At 49.5% G+C, this 17,258-nt stretch overlaps 1 protein-coding gene across 9 annotated transcripts in view; it reads right to left on the bottom strand.

Moving 5' to 3' along the window:
* Positions 1-17,258, bottom strand: part of TTC7B (tetratricopeptide repeat domain 7B) — a 276,535-nt gene that overhangs the window by 234,803 nt on the left and 24,474 nt on the right. For 7 of the 9 annotated variants that reach the window (XM_033191608.1, XM_033191609.1, XM_033191611.1 and 4 more), the window contains exons 2-3: positions 15,604-15,758; positions 10,014-10,182 (exon numbers count right to left, since the gene is read on the bottom strand). In XM_033191608.1, coding sequence (XP_033047499.1) covers positions 10,014-10,182; positions 15,604-15,758 — 324 coding nt within the window. The remainder of the gene's footprint in view (positions 1-10,013; positions 10,183-15,603; positions 15,759-17,258) is intronic. The other 2 variants (XM_033191612.1, XM_033191616.1) reach the window with 1 other exon arrangement.

The raw sequence follows: 17,258 nt of genomic DNA, 5'->3' as shown, positions 1-17,258 counted from the left end.
CACGTCTGTAATCCCAGCACTTTGGGAGGTCAGGGTGGGAGGCTCACCTGAGCCCAGGAGTTCGAGACCAGCCTGGGCAACGTGTCAAATCCCATCTCTACAAAAAATAAAAAAATTAGCCAGGTGTGGTGGTGCATGCCTGTAGTCTCAGCTACTTGTGGGGGCTGAGAAAGGAGGATCTCTTGAGCCCAGTGTGGGGGATGGAGGTTGCAGTGAGCCAAGATTGCGTCACTGCACTCCAACCTGGGCGACAAAGCAAGACCCCATCTCAAAAAAAGAAAAAAATCCATAAGGCACACCACTGTGCAGCCTTTAAAAACTATGTTTTCAAAAATATTTAATGATGTGGAAAAATAATTGTACATACATACACACACACAGAGTGAAAAAAGAATATAAAATAGTATATAAAGCATAATCCCAATAGTATATAAAAATATTAAATATACTATATATAATGTGTGTGTGTGTATGTGTGTGTGTGTAACAGTGGTTAACCAGCTCGAGTAATAGTATGGTATCTGATTTTATTTATAAATATTTTTAAATAAATATTAAGTACATATTTATTTTTGTATTTTCCAAACAGCCTACACTCAATACACAGCTAAAGAGTAAATGATCATTTTTAAATCAAAGGAATTGCATTCAGTGTTGGCTGGAATGAGAGGAGGCTGGCTCCTCACGCTGCAGGTAGGAAAGGACACAGGTGCCCCGTTCTGCAGGGCAGCCCGGAAATACCTCTCTTTGACCCAGAAACTCCACTTCTGGAAACCTCTCCTAGGGAAATCATTAAGAACAGGCACCTTTGGAAGGCCGAGACGGGCGGATCACAAGGTCAGGAGATCAAGACCATCCTGGCTAACACGGTGAAACCCCGTCTCTACTAAAAAAATACAAAAAACTAGCCGGGCGAGGTGGCGGCGCCTGTAGTCCCAGCTACTCGGGAGGCTGAGGCAGGAGAATGGCGTGAACCTGGGAGGCGGAGCTTGCAGTGAGCTGAGATCCGGCCACTGCACTCCAGCCTGGGCGACAGAGCGAGACTCTGTCTCAAAAAAAAAAAAAAAAAAAAAAAAAAGAACAGGCACAAAGACCAGGCTGACAAGGTACTCATCACAGCCTCGTGTATAACAGTGAAAAGCTGAAAACAACCTACATGTGCAAAAATAGAGGCTTTACTTAAATAGATTATACTTCATCCATACTATGAAATGTTATACAGCTGCTTAAATGTTGCAGAAATGTATCTACTGTCATGGAAAGTGTTTACGATCTATAGTGAAGTAGAAAAAGCAGTTCACAAAGCAGTATATGTGGTATAATCCCACTTTTATAAAAAAAAATTCACACATATAGGAGGTGTAGAGAAGATCTGGAAGGAAATGAACTATAGTGTTAACAGCAACTGCCTTGAATAGATGGGGTAATGGATATCTTTATGTTCTTTTGATTAGTCTGCATTTCTGAATTTTATATAAAACACATGTATTTTGTCTATATTGAGAACAATAAGGCCGAGTGCAGTGGCTCATGCCTGTAATCCCAGCACTTTGGGAGGCCAAGGCAGGAGGATCGCTTGAGTTCAGGAGTTCGGGAACAGCCTAGGCAACATGGAAAAACCTCATCTCTAGAAAAAACACCAAAAATTAACTAGGCAGGATGGTGCATGCCTGCAGTCCCAGCTGAGGTGAGAGGATTGCTTGAGCCTGGAAGGCAGAGGTTGCGGTGAGCCGAGATCACAACAGACTGGCAACGACGCAAGACCCTGTTTCAAGAAAGTAAATAAATAATAAATTTTTTAAAAGAACAATAAAATAAAATTGTGGGGGATGAAACAAGAGATCAATACCAGGGACAGCTAGAAGCATTGCTGGCTGGCTCAGCGAAGGAGCGTGGCGGCCAGGGCCTTCAGGGACAGGAGGGGCAAGGCCATCACAGCCACCTGCTGCTCTCAGCCTCAGCTGTCCATGAGATCTGACTATTCAAATCCCCGTCCACTGACCTTGGATTTATAAATTCAAAGCATCTTCCCATTTTGTCTTATTTAGTCTTCTCAGTACTCTTGTGAGAGCATTATTAGCTCTGTTTTGCAGATAAGAAAAGCCAGACTTAAATCACTCACAAATCACAGAACACAATCAAGGCTGAGCAGGTTATCTCACACCAGAATCGCATCAACCATATCCTCACTCACAATGAGTGATTACGCTCCCACTGACAGGCAGCTCAGTAAAGTGGAAAGAGTATGGATGTTGGAGTCCACAGGCCTAGCTTTGAATCCCATCTCAACTCTGAAAAGCAGCCTCTTAACCCCTCTGCAGGGAACGATAATCCTAGGGTCCAGGATTGTTCTCAGGATAAGCACAATCACGCAGGTAAATCACCGCGCACCGTGCCAGGCTCTCCATCAGTGCTCAATAAATGCTCAGGCACAGGGAAGCCCTGCCTCTCAGTGCAGCTGAGCTCTCCAGCAGCTGTGAGGTTAGAAATCGGCTTCCGTAAATGGGACTAATGTTGAACTTCACGCAGTTTCCAATGCCCGGCTCTGGCACTGTCCCTGAGGCCAAAACAGACCGAGTTTCTTCCTCCAAGAGCCCTCTACACAGGTAAGGCCTGCTCCTCCACCCCTGGAGGCTGCTCTTCCCCCAAAAAGCCCCATTCCTTCAGTGTTGATCGGCTTCACGCGGTCTGCTCCCAAGGTCATCTCTAGTCCACAGTGACCCTCTCACAGAGCAGTCTCCTGGCTGCTCCCCAATTTTCCCTTCTCTTCTTCCCTGTAGATGCTACCTCAAAGAAAAAAATAAAGAGCCCTGGGGATATTTGATGAAAGGCTTCTATTCAGAGGAGCCACTGCTGTGGACATTTGTCATGGACACTGGACACTGCCCTTCCTCTTATCTCCCAATGGGACCAGCCCCTTTTCACCATGGTAACTGGATCAAGGGTGAGAATGTGATCCATTTGGGGCGGAATAAGACACAACAAGAACCCGGCCAAGATGTCTGAGGGTCACACCCAGAAGAATGAGAGTCTGGAGCTGCTCCGCTCACCTGCAGTCTGAGATGGAAAGTGACAAGAGGGGAGGGGAAACAGAGAGGAAGAATCCATGTATTTGAGCCCTGAAGCCAGCTGCCACTGAAGTCAGTTTAAGCTGGGTTTTCTTTCATCTACAACTGAAAAGGCCCTAATGCACAGATCGTGGCAGAAACTAGAAAATGGATTTGCAGCATGGCTTGGGCGGTCAGCGCTGCATACACCGTTTACCCCTCTGCATATGCCTAAGGCAGGAGCTTAGATCCTGCCCTCAGAAAGCCCTGTGGGATGGAGTTGTCGAGGCTGACTTGGATTTGCACTGCCCCCTCCACCCGCTCTGTGAACAGAGCACACCTGCTCACTCCATCTGCCTGCCAAGCATCTGGCTGGGCTGGGCAGAAGGGATGATGTGGGTAGCTTCTCCAGCTGCTGCTGACTTCTAGGTACTCGCCATCCTCCAACATCAGCAACAACTTTCCCTTCCCTAAGCCACACTCCAGACCTCTGATCTTCATGTGATCTTCCCCTAAAGATTCTCCTGCTAGGCCAGGCGTAGTGGCTCACACCTGTAATCCCAGCACTTTGGGAGGCCAAGGCAGGTGGATCAACTGAGGTCAGGGGTTCGAGACCAGCCTGGCCAACATGGTAAAACACCATCTCTACTAAAAATACAAAAGAAATTAGCTGGGCATGGTAGCACACACCTGTAATCCCAGTTGCTCTAGAGGCTGAGGCAGGAGAATCACTTAAACCTGGGAAGCAGAAGTTACAGTGAGCTGAGATCGTGCCACTGCACTCCAGCCTGGGCAATAAGAGTGAAACTCTGTCTCAGGAAAAAAAAAAAAAAAGATTCTCCCTGTAAATGTATGGATCCCAGGTCCCACTTCCTGATGGTCAAACCCTCTGCCTGACAAAGCAGATCCACTAAGGCACCAATGTATTCATGGAAAAAAGCCGGCCTCTCCCCTCTCCCCATAACCAGATGTTGTTACCTGGGGCATCTGAAGAGGCCAATCATTTGTGGTCAAACAAATGAAGAGGCCAATCATTTGTGGTAAAAATAAAAATAACACATTTGTTGATCTGCCGGGCATTGTGCTAAGTGCTTTACATGTATTCACCCATTCCCTGCACAACCCTGTAAGGTAGATATTATTATTATCTCCATTTACAGATGAGAAACAGACCCAGTTGGGTGAAAATAATTTGCCCTTGGCGGGGCGCGGTGGCTCAAGCCTGTAATCCCAGCACTTTGGGAGGCCGAGACGGGCGGATCACGAGGTCAGGAGATCGAGACCATCCTGGCTAATACGGTGAAACCCTGTCTCTACTTAAAAATACAAAAAAAAAACTAGCTGGGCGATGAGGCGGGCGCCTGTAGTCCCAGCTACTCGGGAGGCTGAGGCAGGCGAATGGCGTAAACCCGGGAGGTGGAGCTTGCAGTGAGCTGAGATCCGGCCACTGCACTCCAGCCTGGGTGGCAGAGCGAGACTCCGTCTCAAAAAAAAAAAAAAGAAAATAATTTGCCCAAGACCTTTTAGCTAGTAAGTGGCAAAGCCAGAGATCAAACCTGGACAGTCTGACCCCAAAGCTTCATGCCCTTAACCACTGCATGGAAGAGCAGTTTCCACCCCAGGAGCAGGGAGGAATGGAGAAGGTAAAGGAGCTCTGTAAAGCGCCCGACATGGTGCCGCCTCCTCCACCTGGGCACAGAGGTCACTCAACTTGATGGAAAAATTTCCTACCAAGAAACATCCCCACATCTCGGTCCTGCCCTGGATTGTGTGGCATAGGGCAAGTCCCTTCTCCTCTCTGGCACAGTCTCCCCTACTGGGAAATAAAATCTCTACATGCAAGATGATTGTGCAGGCCCCATTTACTCTTTAGAGCCAGCCCTCTGCTTTGGTGCCATGCAATCTGGAAAGGAAGTTAATTCCCCTGCTGTTTCCAGGCCCCACTTTTAAAATTTTTAAATTTCCAGTTTTAAAATGTTGTTTTACTAAAAAGGGAACTGTTCATTTTGTCTCTTCTATTAATTATGTTTCTGTTTATGAAGCAGAGATAGGTGCTTACTTTCCTCTGTGTACGCAGAAAAGAAAGTCACAGAAAATGCTAAGAAAGCCAAATAGCCCTGTTATAGGAGGCAGCTAGTCAGGCACGAGCAGAGCAGGAGAGGGCTCCCCCGGACATACACACACACATACACCAGGAATGTCAGGTGACCATCAGGTGATGGTCAGGCAGTTGTTAACTGTTTCTCTAAAATAATAATTGCTAGCAGCCTGCATCAGGAAAAAGCAGCCTCCCAGTAGATAGAAGAAACTCGAAATTGGTGATCAGCAGCTTCCCAACAAGTTCTCAGGAATTGGGCGAGTGGGCGCAAGCATGCGCACTGAGGGGCAAAATGGTGGCGTGTAACTGGTAGAAGACCTTCTTCTAGGAATGCTAGATTGGCAAGGGAAGAACACTTTAAGTGAGCATGCGTACAACTCCAGTCGTTTCTTAGATAATTCTAATGTACTGTGCTATGACAGCATCAAATATGATTGACTCTGAATGGGTGTGTCCCAGGGGGCTTCAGAGAAGACAGCAATATGAGCTTGAAGGACAGAACTTACAGGAGGAAACCTGGTAAGGGTGAGGCATTAAAGTAGAGGAATCAAGGGCGGGAGTACAAATCTAGGGTATTCTCGAGTGACCTGAATGTTTTCTCCCTGAAGAAACCTTACCTGGCCTAGCTGAGTTCCAGTCCATACGCCAATAAAGGAGCAATTAGGAACATGGGCGTCAGACTGAGACCCCATTCTGCCACTCAGAGGAGAACAAGGGCCCTAGAGCCAGTCTCTGAGGTCAAGTCCTAGCTCGACCACTTCCTAGCTGTAGGACCCTGGGCAGGTTTACCTAACCTCTCTGTGTCCCAGGTTTCTTCTCTGTAAAATGGAAAGAATAATGATATTTACCTCATAGGTGGTGGTAAAGAATGAATGAAGGCTAGGCGCGGTGGCTCATGCCTATAATCCCAACACTTTGGGAGGCTGAGGTGGGCAGATCACCCGAGATCAGGAGTTCGAGACCAGCCTGGCCAACATGGTGAAACCCTGTCTCTACTAAAAAAAAAAACAAAAAACAAAAATTAACCGGGTGTGATGATGCACACCTGTAATCCCAGTTACTTGGGAGGCTGAGGCAGGAGAATCACTTGAACCTGGGAAGCAGAGGTTGCAATGGGCCAAGACTGCGCCATTGTACTCCAGCCTGGGCGACACAGCAAGACTCCATTTAAAAAAAAAAAAAAAAGGCCGGGCGCGGTGGCTCAAGCCTGTAATCCCAGCACTTTGGGAGGCCGAGATGGGCAGATCACGAGGTCGGGAGATCGAGACCATCCTGGCTAACATGGTGAAACCCCGTCTCTACTAAAAAATACAAAAAACTAGCCGGGCGAGGTGGCGGGTGCCTGTAGTCCCAGCTACTCAGGAGGCTGAGGCAGGAGAATGTCGTGAACCCGGGAGGCGGAGCTTGCAGTGAGCTGAGATCCGGTCACTGCACTCCAGCCTGGGCGACAGAGCGAGACTCCGTCTCAAAAAAAAAAAAAAAATAGAGTGAATGAGATACTGGGATAAAGGGCACCACACCTGGCGCACAGGAATCTCTCAGTACACCATAGCCACTGCTACGCTTCTGCACAACCTCACCTCCTCTCATTTCTCTCTTCAGTAAATTTGGGGTTTGGAGAGTTAAAGAGACAGGAAATTCCCTAATATAGTGCTGGCCCATAGGAGGTTCTGGGAGCCAAACCATACAGGCTTCCAATTCCCAATCAGCAAAGGCTAATGCTGGCTGGCTAATGCTGGCTAGGTTTTCTATCTGAAAACCCTGACCAACTCAGACCTCAGGTCACCAGGGAGAAGTTGAGGTGACAAAGAAAGTGTGTAAGTCAATCCCGCTGCCTAGAGCAGTGTGCAGACAGCATAGAGGAGGGACTAATATTCAGAGAACACCCTGGCAGCAGCCTCCCCTTAAAACTCCTCAGGGACCTTGGTGAAGAAAGAAGAGCCAAGAATATTCCTACACAGAGCTAGGACTGAGGGCCTCTTGAACTCCTCAGAGAGCAGACCTGTCTCTGGGCATCTCCATGAATTGGGCCCAAAATGGCCCTGTTAATACAAGTCACTTCTAGCCCCTCACGGCCCAGTCAACACTCAGCTTCAGCTGACATTTACATTGCGCTCACTATGTGCGGGCACTGTAGAAGCATTTTATGTGTGCTATCTCATGCAGTTCTCGTGACAAGCCAATGAGAGCTTGATGGGCGGGGAAACAGGGGCAGAGAGAGGCTTAGGAACTTGTACAAGGGCCCAGAGCCAGCATGTGACACACAGAGTAGGACCCAGGCAGACGGTCAGGGCCGGTGCTCAAAACTGTCCCTCTACACTGCCTCTCACCTGCCCACCAGGCTCTCCAGGGCCTGGAGCCCCCCAAGCTGCTGGCCACTTCCTCTAGGCAGAAGTGACCCTTCCCTCTCCCAGTACACATGTGACTGTACCTGCACTCACGGAAGTCAGAAACTAGCCAGAGCCAGGTCTCCCGTGAGCCAGCAGGTGTCCTAAGAGCCAATGCCACAACCTCATGGGTAGGGTGACCACATATCACCCAGGGCCAGGCTCAGGGCCCAAGTCGCCTGTCCTCCTCGCCTATCTTTCATGGCAGCCACAAGACTGAGCTGGTAGTGCCACCTGTAGACAGCCTGCCTCCATTAAACTATCTCAGAACCAGTCCTAGGACGTGGGCTCTGGGTACTGGGCAGGCCCCAAAGCCACCTCCCACCCCCCAATAGCAAGCCAACTCCTGGTACCACCCATCATCCCCAGGGCAGTTGGGCAGGTGGAAATTGCCAGATGATGCTTTGCTCTCCTTCCAGAAGACTGTTGCTGGCCACACACATACACAGCTTGTGAGGCATGTGAGGTAGCTGGGTGAGCACCAGGGAGAGAAGAGCGTGGCTGTGTGGCACAGACCCCAGCATTCCCCATAACTCAGACAGACGCAAACAAAGCCAAATGCTGGCAGGACCCCAGAGGCAGCCTCAAAGGGGCGTGCCCATTAAACTGCCAGAGTGCCCTGTCGAGAGCAGTGGCTTTTTTTCCTAGCCCACGGGGACGTTTAGAATTAGAGGAGCCTGGCAGTACTCAAGGGTCCCCAGGGAACTGAGTGAATACATCATTCCCATCACAAAGCTCTTAACAAGGGTGCCCCGGGCTGGGTCTTTGTTCAACATTGCGTAAGACAACTGAGTCAGACAGGGTGGACCACCTGTAGCCCCCTCATCTCAGCCAGAAAGTGCTGGCAGCACACAATGGCCAGCTCATGATTGTGCTGGAGGGACGAGCCACCCAGGGTCCTGGCCTCTACCAGCCACAGTCAATCACGGTACATGGTTTGAACAGCAGATGGCCAGAAGGACAGGAGCCACTCCAGATAGTCCACTTCTTGCCATGGCCTTAAGAAGTCCCATTCAAAGTGTCCCTCTTCTTCTAGGAAGCCTTCCTGGCCCTGCTGGCCTGAAGTGACCTCCCTGTATTACCCATCCCTAGCTTTTACCATTTGCTGCCCTGTTTGGGGTTGAGATTTTATTTTTTATTTTTTAAATTTTTTTGAGATGGAGTCTCACTCTTGTCACCCAGGTGGAGTGCAGTGGCGCGATCTCGGCTCACTGCAACCTCTGTCTCCCCGGTTCAAGCAATTCTCCTGTCTCAGCCTCCTGAGTAGCTGGGATTACAGGCGCCTGCCACCATGCCCGGCTAATTTTTGTACTTTCAGTAGAGACGAGGTTTCGCCATGTTGGCCAGGCTGGTCTCGAACTCCTGACCTCATGTGATCCTCCCGCCTTGACCTCCCAAAGTGCTGGGATTACAGGTGTGAGCTACCGCACCTGGTCGAGATTTTAAAATACCATGTATGCAGCATTTAGAATGTGCCAGGTACTACATTAAATGCTTTACATACAGTATTTGGCTTAATCCTCCTAACAGCCCCATGAAGTGGGTGTGATTATGCCCATTATAGACTGAGGAAGTGGCAGCTTGGAACGGTCCAGTCGTCTGTGTGCCCTGTGCTTCCACACTGTTTCTTCCCATGAGACTTTATTATCTCACACTAGAGTGCAAACTGCTTTATGGCAGTGAGATATTTACGCGTTCTTCTTGTCCCTGAATAGGTACACAGTTAACTAAGAGAGGACTGATTGCTAGTGATTGTTGTGTGGCAACTGATTAGCCTTAATTAACCCAGAGGTGGCATTTATGAATAAAAACATCATCAGCCACGTGGCCAACTGACCATATGATATGAATCCCTATATGCTGTGCAGGATTTTAATTACCAAGGCAGGCCCCTGCTGAATTTGCATATTACTTATCAAGAAACTTTGCTGAAGCCAGGCACGGTGGCTCACGCCTGTCATCCCAGCACTTTGGGAGGCGGAGGTGGGCGGATCACCTGACGTCAGGAGTTCGAGACCAACCTGACCAACATGGAGAAACCCCCTGTCTATTAAAAATACAAAATTAGCCAGGTGTGGTGGCACATGCCTGTAATCCCAGCTACTCGGGAGGTTGAGGCAGGAGAATCGCTTATATCCGGGAGGTGGAGGTTGCAGTAAGCCAAGATCGTGCCATTTTTGCACTCCAGCCTGGGCAACAAGAGCAAAACTCCGTCTCAAAAAGAAAGAAAGAAAGAAAGAAACTTTGCTGAAATGTTTTTCCTTCATCCCCTTCAGTGACAGCTGATGGCCGCTGGCTCGGAGGAACAAACCCCTGCTGGGCTTAGCATGACCCAGCAACGTGTTGCAGGGCAGCCCCAGCAGCCTTGCTGGGAACTGCCAGGTTCATCACCAGCCAAGGGCCAGGGGTCAAATAGGGGCTCCCAAGAGGTGCTGCTGGCTCCAGGGCATGGGATGCTGTGTTAGAAGGCACAGGCCTCACCTTTGGTAGCATAGGCTTCTGCGATCACCCGCAGCCTGTAGGGCGGGGCAGCTGTCAGCGGCAGGTCGTCCAGGCCCACCCGGGCATAAATGTTCAGAGCTTCTTTATAATCACCTTCCACATAATTCAACTTGGCCATGATCAGATTGGATTCTTGTAGGAATTCTGACTAGAAGGGAAAGGAGAGAAAGAAAAGCATTTTCCTACAATATCAGGCATGATGCTCCCTCGGAGCCCAGCCAGCTGCTGCCGTAAGACCCCATAGCTCCCCACACAAGAGTGTGGACGTGAATGTTCTGAGCAGTGTTATCCACAATAGCCAAACAGTGGAAACAACCCAAATGTCCACCAAAATGTGGGCTAGCCATAAAATGGAGTATTCCTCAGTTGTAGTAAAGAATGACGTACTGTTATGTGCTACAACATAGGCGAACCCCAAAAATACGATGCCAAGTGAAAAATCCAGTCACAAAAGGCCACATATTGTACGCTTCCATGTGTATGAGATGTCCAGGATAGTCAAATCTAGAGTCAGAAAACAGATTCGTCTTGGCTAGGAATGGGAGGTGGCTGCTAATGAGGATGGGTTTCTTTGGAAGGTGATGAAAATGTTCTAGAATTGATTGTGATGATGGTTGCACAACTTCATGAATATGCTAAAAATCGCTGAAGTGGACACTCTGAATGGGTGAGTTGTATGGTATGTGAATTACACTTCAAGAAAGCTGTTGCAAAAACCAAACCAAAACAAAACCCTGCGGCTCCCCTCACCAGGCCCATGGCTGGGTGGGCCGGCTGGGCAAGGAAGGAAGGAATGCTTCCTAAGTGAAACATACAAGCACCTGTCTCAGAAAAGAAGCGGCCCAGACATCCTGGTGGGCCGGCCATGGCAGTGGAGATGCACCACAACCCTGTAACCCAAATCATCAAGGAGGGCCTTCCCAAATGGATGTGAAGATGAGGACTTGCTTGCTTTCCAGGGCGAAGTTTCTCACTGAGCCACTGAAGTTTCTAAACTGAGATGACCTGGTACCTTCCCCAGAGACTGAAGGCTGGAAGTTCTCTGTGGGCCCCCCTTCCTCCCAGTCAGCGAGGCTGACGTGGCCAGTCCCCCACTCCCCAAAGCCTCATCATTGCCCTCCTTCCTAGGGAGAGAACAGGCCACCTTGCCACCTATATAAGGAAACAGATTTATCTTCCTTGGCCAGACCTTCTACTCAGAGCCCAAGCGGTTCAAAGTTGAGGTTTTTGCTTACGGAAGCACACCATGAAACCACACTATTTATACTGTAACCCAGAGCTTTGATGGGTGGACAACAAGGCCAGGTAGCCAGGTACAGCGTGTTACAGCAGCTATCTCAGCCAACGTGGTCAGCTTCCAGGCATTTCTTGGAAGAGAGAAGGACATCAGGCAGCACTGGAAAGGATGGTGGAGTGGGCAAGGAGGACTGATAGGAGCAAAAGTGTTTATGGGTGGCCCAAGGGAGAGGCACCAGAGGAATTAGAATTACATCTGGAGACGAAGAAATCAAAACAGACTCAGAAAAGAGAAAAAAAGCATCCAGGCCAAGTGCGGTGGCTCACACCTATAATCCCAGCACGTTGGAAGGCTGAGGCAGGCAGATCATTTGATGCCAGAAGTCCGTGACCAGCCTGGCCAACATGGTGAAACCCCATCTCTACTAAAAATACAAACATTAGTGGGGCGTGGTGGTGCACACCTGTAATCCCAGCTACTCAGGAGGCTGAGGCACAAGAATCGCTTGAACCTGGGAGGTGGAGGCTGCAGTGAGCAGAGATCATGCCACTGTACTCCAGCCTGGATGACAGAGCGAGACTCTGTCTCAAAAAAAAAGCATCCACCACAGGGATGGCAGGGATGGGACCACCCAGGTGGGGGACGGACCAGGCTTGGGTATTTTGGAAACATTTCCTAGGACATTCTGGGAAGTCTTTCTTCCTTCCCCAAGCTTCCAGCCTCTGAGAACCGCTGGATTAAAGGCGAATTGAAGGAGGAGGGGGAATGAGGAGTTGGCATTAATGGATACATCACAAGAGGCTCAGTTTGGGAAGATGAGTCCTGGAGATGGAGGGTGGTGACAACGATAACATACTTAATGCCACTATACTGTACACTTACAAAGAGCTATAACGTTAGGTTGTATGTTATGTATATTTTACCAAAGGAGAAAAAAAAAAAAAACGAAAGCAAACTGGAGAGCCAGGCGGAGAAAAAGCTTGAAGAAAATTGCAAGCCTAGAGGCACAGCTTGGACACACTGGGAGAGCCTCCCTGGGCGAGTCCATCTGCACCCAAGCACAGGAAACGGCTGGGCCAGGGCGCCTCGGCGGCCGGGGCAGTGGGAGAACAACCCCAACACGGTGTCAGGGGCCACCTTGCTCACAATAAGGACCATTTCCTTGCCTTGAATCAGAAGCCAGATGTCCTGACTCCTCGTCCAGGACTCTTTCCACCCCACCACATGGCTGGCTGGCTCTGGTCTTCCCAGCCTCAATTTACTTAAGACAAGCTGGACTTAAGCTCAAGGAAAGAGAAAGTTTCACATTAGTCAGTGTGAGTAGGACAGCACACCCATGCAAAAGATGTGTGGCTTTGGAACATTCTTTATAAGATGGAGGAAGGTGAAAAACAGCAATAGGAGAAAAAAACTCTCTAGGTAGAACTAATAACATAGCAAGAAATGATGTGTATCTAGTGCTATACATCTTTGAAAGAATTTCTCCATTTGAGCCTCAAAACAATCCTGGGCTAAGTAGGCCTGCAGCTGAGAAACATGAAGCTCAGAGAAGTTAAGTAACATCCCCAAATCACACAGCCTGTAAATCCAGAACTGGACTCAGACTCAAGAATTTTAACTTGAATTAAATTCAACAGCTTCGTGCAGTGGCCCAGGCCTGTAATCCCAGCACTTTCGGAGGGACTACAGGCCGACGTAGGCAGATCACCTAAGGTCAGGAGTTCGAGACCAGCCTGGCCAACATGGTGAAACCCCGTCTCTACTAAAAACACAAAAATTAGCCAGGTGTGGCGGCACACACCCATAGTCACAGCTACTCGGGAGGCTGAGACAGAAGAATTGCTTGAACCTGGGAGGCGGAGGTTCCAGTGAGCTGAGATGGCATCTGGGCGACAGAACAACACTCTGTCTCAAAAAATAAATAAATAAATAATAAAATAAATTCAATGTGCTTACTACCACATGGCATTGTAGAGGATGGAAAGCAAAACCTATCAATACCTGGTGAAATGAAAGGAGAATTTTTCAAGATGAAGTTGTGGGGCGGGTAGACGGGGGAAAGAAATGAGCCAGATATCTCCCCTCCCACCTCCCAGCAGGACACTTGAGTCTGGCTGGCCATCACTGTGAGCTATGGCCCATGTGCCTGCTGTCCCTCCACCCTCTCCTGCTGATCAAGACCTACCACCTGTGTCCCCAGATCAAGACGTACCCTGTGTCCACCTGTGTCATCATGTCACTGGTTAAGAACATATGAGATGAGGAAGGGCGTGGCCTGGCTAACATGGTGAAACCCCGTCTCTACTAAAAATACAAAAAATTAGCCGGGTGTGGTGGCAGGTCCCTGTAGTCCCAGCTACTCGGGAGGCTGAGGCAGGAGAATGGGAACCTGGGAGGCGGAGCTCACAGTGAGCCGAAATCACGCCACTGCACTCCAGCCTGGGAGACAGAGCAAGACTCCGTATCCAAAAAAAAACCAACATATGAGATGGAGACGGGGTTTCGCCATGTTGGCCAGGCTGGTATTGAACTCCTAGCCTCAAGTGATCTGCCACACACCAAAGCGTGGCATGGCCCTTACAGAGAAACTGAACGGGGAAAGAGAAGACCTGGTTTTTGAAGCCCAAATGCAGCAGGGAGTCCTTAAGTACCTGGAATCCCTACGCTGAGGTGTCCTCTCCGGCCACCCCCTAGGGGCCTAGGGCGGGGTCCCTATGTTGAGGTGACGCTCTCCAGCCACCTCCTAGCGGCCTGGAGCTGTGTCCCGTGCAGACAACATACACAGAGACCTTTTTTTTTTTTTTTTTTTTTTTTGAGACGGAGTCTTGCTCTGTCGCCCAGGCTGGAGTGCAGTGGCCGGATCTCAGCTCACTGCAAGCTCCACCTCCCGGGTTTACGCCATTCTCCTGCCTCAGCCTCCCGAGTAGTTGGGACTACAGGCGCCCGCCTCGTCGCCCGGCTAGTTTTTTGTATTTTTAAGTAGAGACAGGGTTTCACCGTATTAGCCAGGATGGTCTCGATCTCCTGACCTCGTGATCCGCCCGTCTCGGCCTCCCAAAGTGCTGGGATTACAGGCTTGAGCCACCGCGCCCGGCCCACAGAGACCATTTTGAAAGCAGCTCTTTATCAGGGTTTCCAAAAGCCTGTTGCTGCACAACTGACCAACACCAATATTAACTTACTCAAAGGTTGCCCAGGCCCTCCATTGCAACAGGGCCAAGGAGGTGGCCAGATGACCAAGAGAAGGAACAGCTCAAATTGAAAGCTCATAGGCTTAGAACATGCAGGAGCCGGGAAGGTCCAAGCTCACCCCTTTAAGAGCCCACCCCATTCAAACCTAAAGAAACTGAGCTGCAGAGAGGTGAGTAACCTCCCTGGAGTCACACAGCAAGTCGGGAGCAGGCTTGAGTTTGCAGCACAGACATGAAAGGTAAAGCCAAAGAAAGCATGGCTTCCCATGGGAAAGCGTGCACACGCAAACAAGAATAAAGACCAAACACGGAGCCTCACAGGATTCCAAGACAGGAAGAGAAGAAAAATGAGAAAGAAGTCATCAAAGTTAAGAGGAAACAGAAGTCAGAGCTCCAGAAGTTCACCAAAGACCGTCCTCAGTGGGAAATACATCCTGGGGAAGAGGGGCAGGATGGAGCAGGCCGCAGACAGCCATCTGAACTAGGGGAAGTGTCTAGAGCCAGGGGAGTGTGAGCCACCCAGGGGGCAGAAGGGCAGGGCAGGAAGAGGAGATGACCCCCATGAAAAGCAAAAGGAACTGAATGAGGAGTCCAAGAAGAAAGGAAGGAAAGCCACGTGAGAGGGAAAGGAAACCTGGGTGCAATGAGACCAGAAAACAGAATGGACAGATAGGGGCAGCGCCTAAGATTCCCTGTGCCAGCGGGTGAGGGTCTTTGCTGAGATGCGGGGAAGTTCCTGGCCCCTCCCAACCGTGAAGCCAGGCCTGCTGGCACCAGTATGGAACCTCCCACAGCTCTGGGCCACAGTGGCTTGTTACACTGATGAGCAGGAAGCTGTGCGTTGAGCACCCCTTCTGATTAACTTCTCTCTTTTCTAGAACTGGTAACATGTCAGGTTAAGCTCTGGGTTATATCGGATAGCTTTAGTTCAAGCATCTGAGAGGTAAGTGGCATTGTGCAGATGGCGTGTCATTGAAGACTGTCATCAGAGAGACCCTGTTGGCCCAGAAGCCCCCGCAGTGGTCAACCATCCTAGAGACTGGCACATCCACCCAACTGGGAGCTGGCCCGCTTCTAAGAAGATAAGCCACGGCGGTGTGCAGGTGAGCAAGTGCCGCCTCAGCCCAGAGGCCCATGGTACCTTAAGGTTCCCTCGGTCCAGGGCGGCAGTCAGATGCTTGCGGACCTCAGTCAGCTGGGGCTTGGGGCCTCGGGGACTGGCCCCCTGCCTCAGGGGGTGTTCCTTCAGGTACTGCTCCAGCTTCGACTCCCCGAGGAGAAGTTCTGCCATGTCATCTACAAAAACAAAGTGAGAAGCCAAACAAAGTGAGAACAAAGTGGGAGCAAGGAATGCATGTAGGACCCCCCTCCAACTCAAAGGACCCCAGAACCACCACACCCCGAGGCTCCAGGCCCCCAGCAAGGTCCTTCTGGAACTTCATAGCCTTCGTAGGGTCTAAGTGGACACCACCTCATAGTGAATTCAGTTCATTTAAAGAATGTTCCAGGCCGGGCGCGGTGGCTCAAGCCTGTAATCCCAGCACTTTGGGAGGCTGAGACGGGCGGATCACGAGGTCAGGAGATCGAGACCATCCTGGCTAACACGGTGAAACCCCGTCTCTACTAAAAAATACAAAAAAACTAGCTGGGCGAGGTGGCGAGCGCCTGTAGTCCCAGCTACTCGGGAGGCTGAGGCAGGAGAATGGCCTGAAACCGGGAGGCGGAGCTTGCAGTGAGCTGAGATCCGGCCACTGCACTCCAGCCTGGGCGACAGAGCAAGACTCCGTCTCAAAAAACAAAACAAAACAAAAAAATGAATGTTCCAGTAGCATGTACTCAAATAGGTGCTGACTCAAGCACTCAGTCGTTTCTTTGCCAGTAGATACTTTTTTTTTTGAGATGGAGTTTTGCTCTTGTTGCTCAGGCTGGAGTGCAGTGGCACAATCTCAGCTCACCAACAACCTCCATCTCCCAGGTTCAGGTGATTCTCCTGCCTCAGCCTCCTGAGTAGCTGGGATTACAGGCACATGCCATCATACCCGGCTAACTTTTTGTATTTTTAGTAGAAACAGGGTTTCACCATGTTAGCCAGGCTGGTCTCAAACTCCTAACCTCAGGTGATCCGCCCACCTCAACCTCTGAAAGTGCTGGGATTTCCGGGATGAGCCACCGTGCCTGGCTGCCAGTAGATACATATTAACATGGAGAGAGCTCAAGTTCAGTAGGAAAAAAACAAAGGTGGCTTATGAGGTATTCATTATGATCTTTATAAAACACACACAAACCCCAGTGTTATGTATTTTGAGGAGAGGCGCGATGAAATCCCCAGCTCTTTGCTGTGTTCTATGGAGCTGGTGGAATGTCTGTACAGCTGGATCTTAAAATGAGTCTGTGTCAAAATGACCTGAATGCAAGTCTGTATTCTTGCAGAGCAACAGAGTGTTCCTCTGTTTCTGTCTAAAAGTCGTAACTATACAGATACCTGGGAATGCTTGCATGAAGCTTTGACTCCTGAGAGCATACTACTTATGGTTATAACTTATTGATGTCTATATTGGCTTAATTTGAATGAAAAGTTCACTCCAGGAGCAGCTCTTTGGAATCCACACCAACCCCCAGACTGTTCTGAATAAACCCAGAACAACTCATATACCAGCCTAAGCATGATCTATTTTTCTGGGATGGGATAGAACATACTTGTATTAAAATATAAAATCAGTTTTAAAAGGTCTGGAAGGACATATCTTAAGCCCATGATAGTAGTTACAGCTGGGGTGCTGGGGAGGGGACCTCAAC

The sequence above is a fragment of the Trachypithecus francoisi genome, unplaced genomic scaffold (assembly GCF_009764315.1).
Source record: "Trachypithecus francoisi isolate TF-2019V2 unplaced genomic scaffold, Tfra_2.0 Lachesis_group3, whole genome shotgun sequence".
NCBI lineage: Eukaryota > Metazoa > Chordata > Mammalia > Primates > Cercopithecidae > Trachypithecus > Trachypithecus francoisi.
This window is presented reverse-complemented; position numbering and strand designations above follow the sequence as displayed.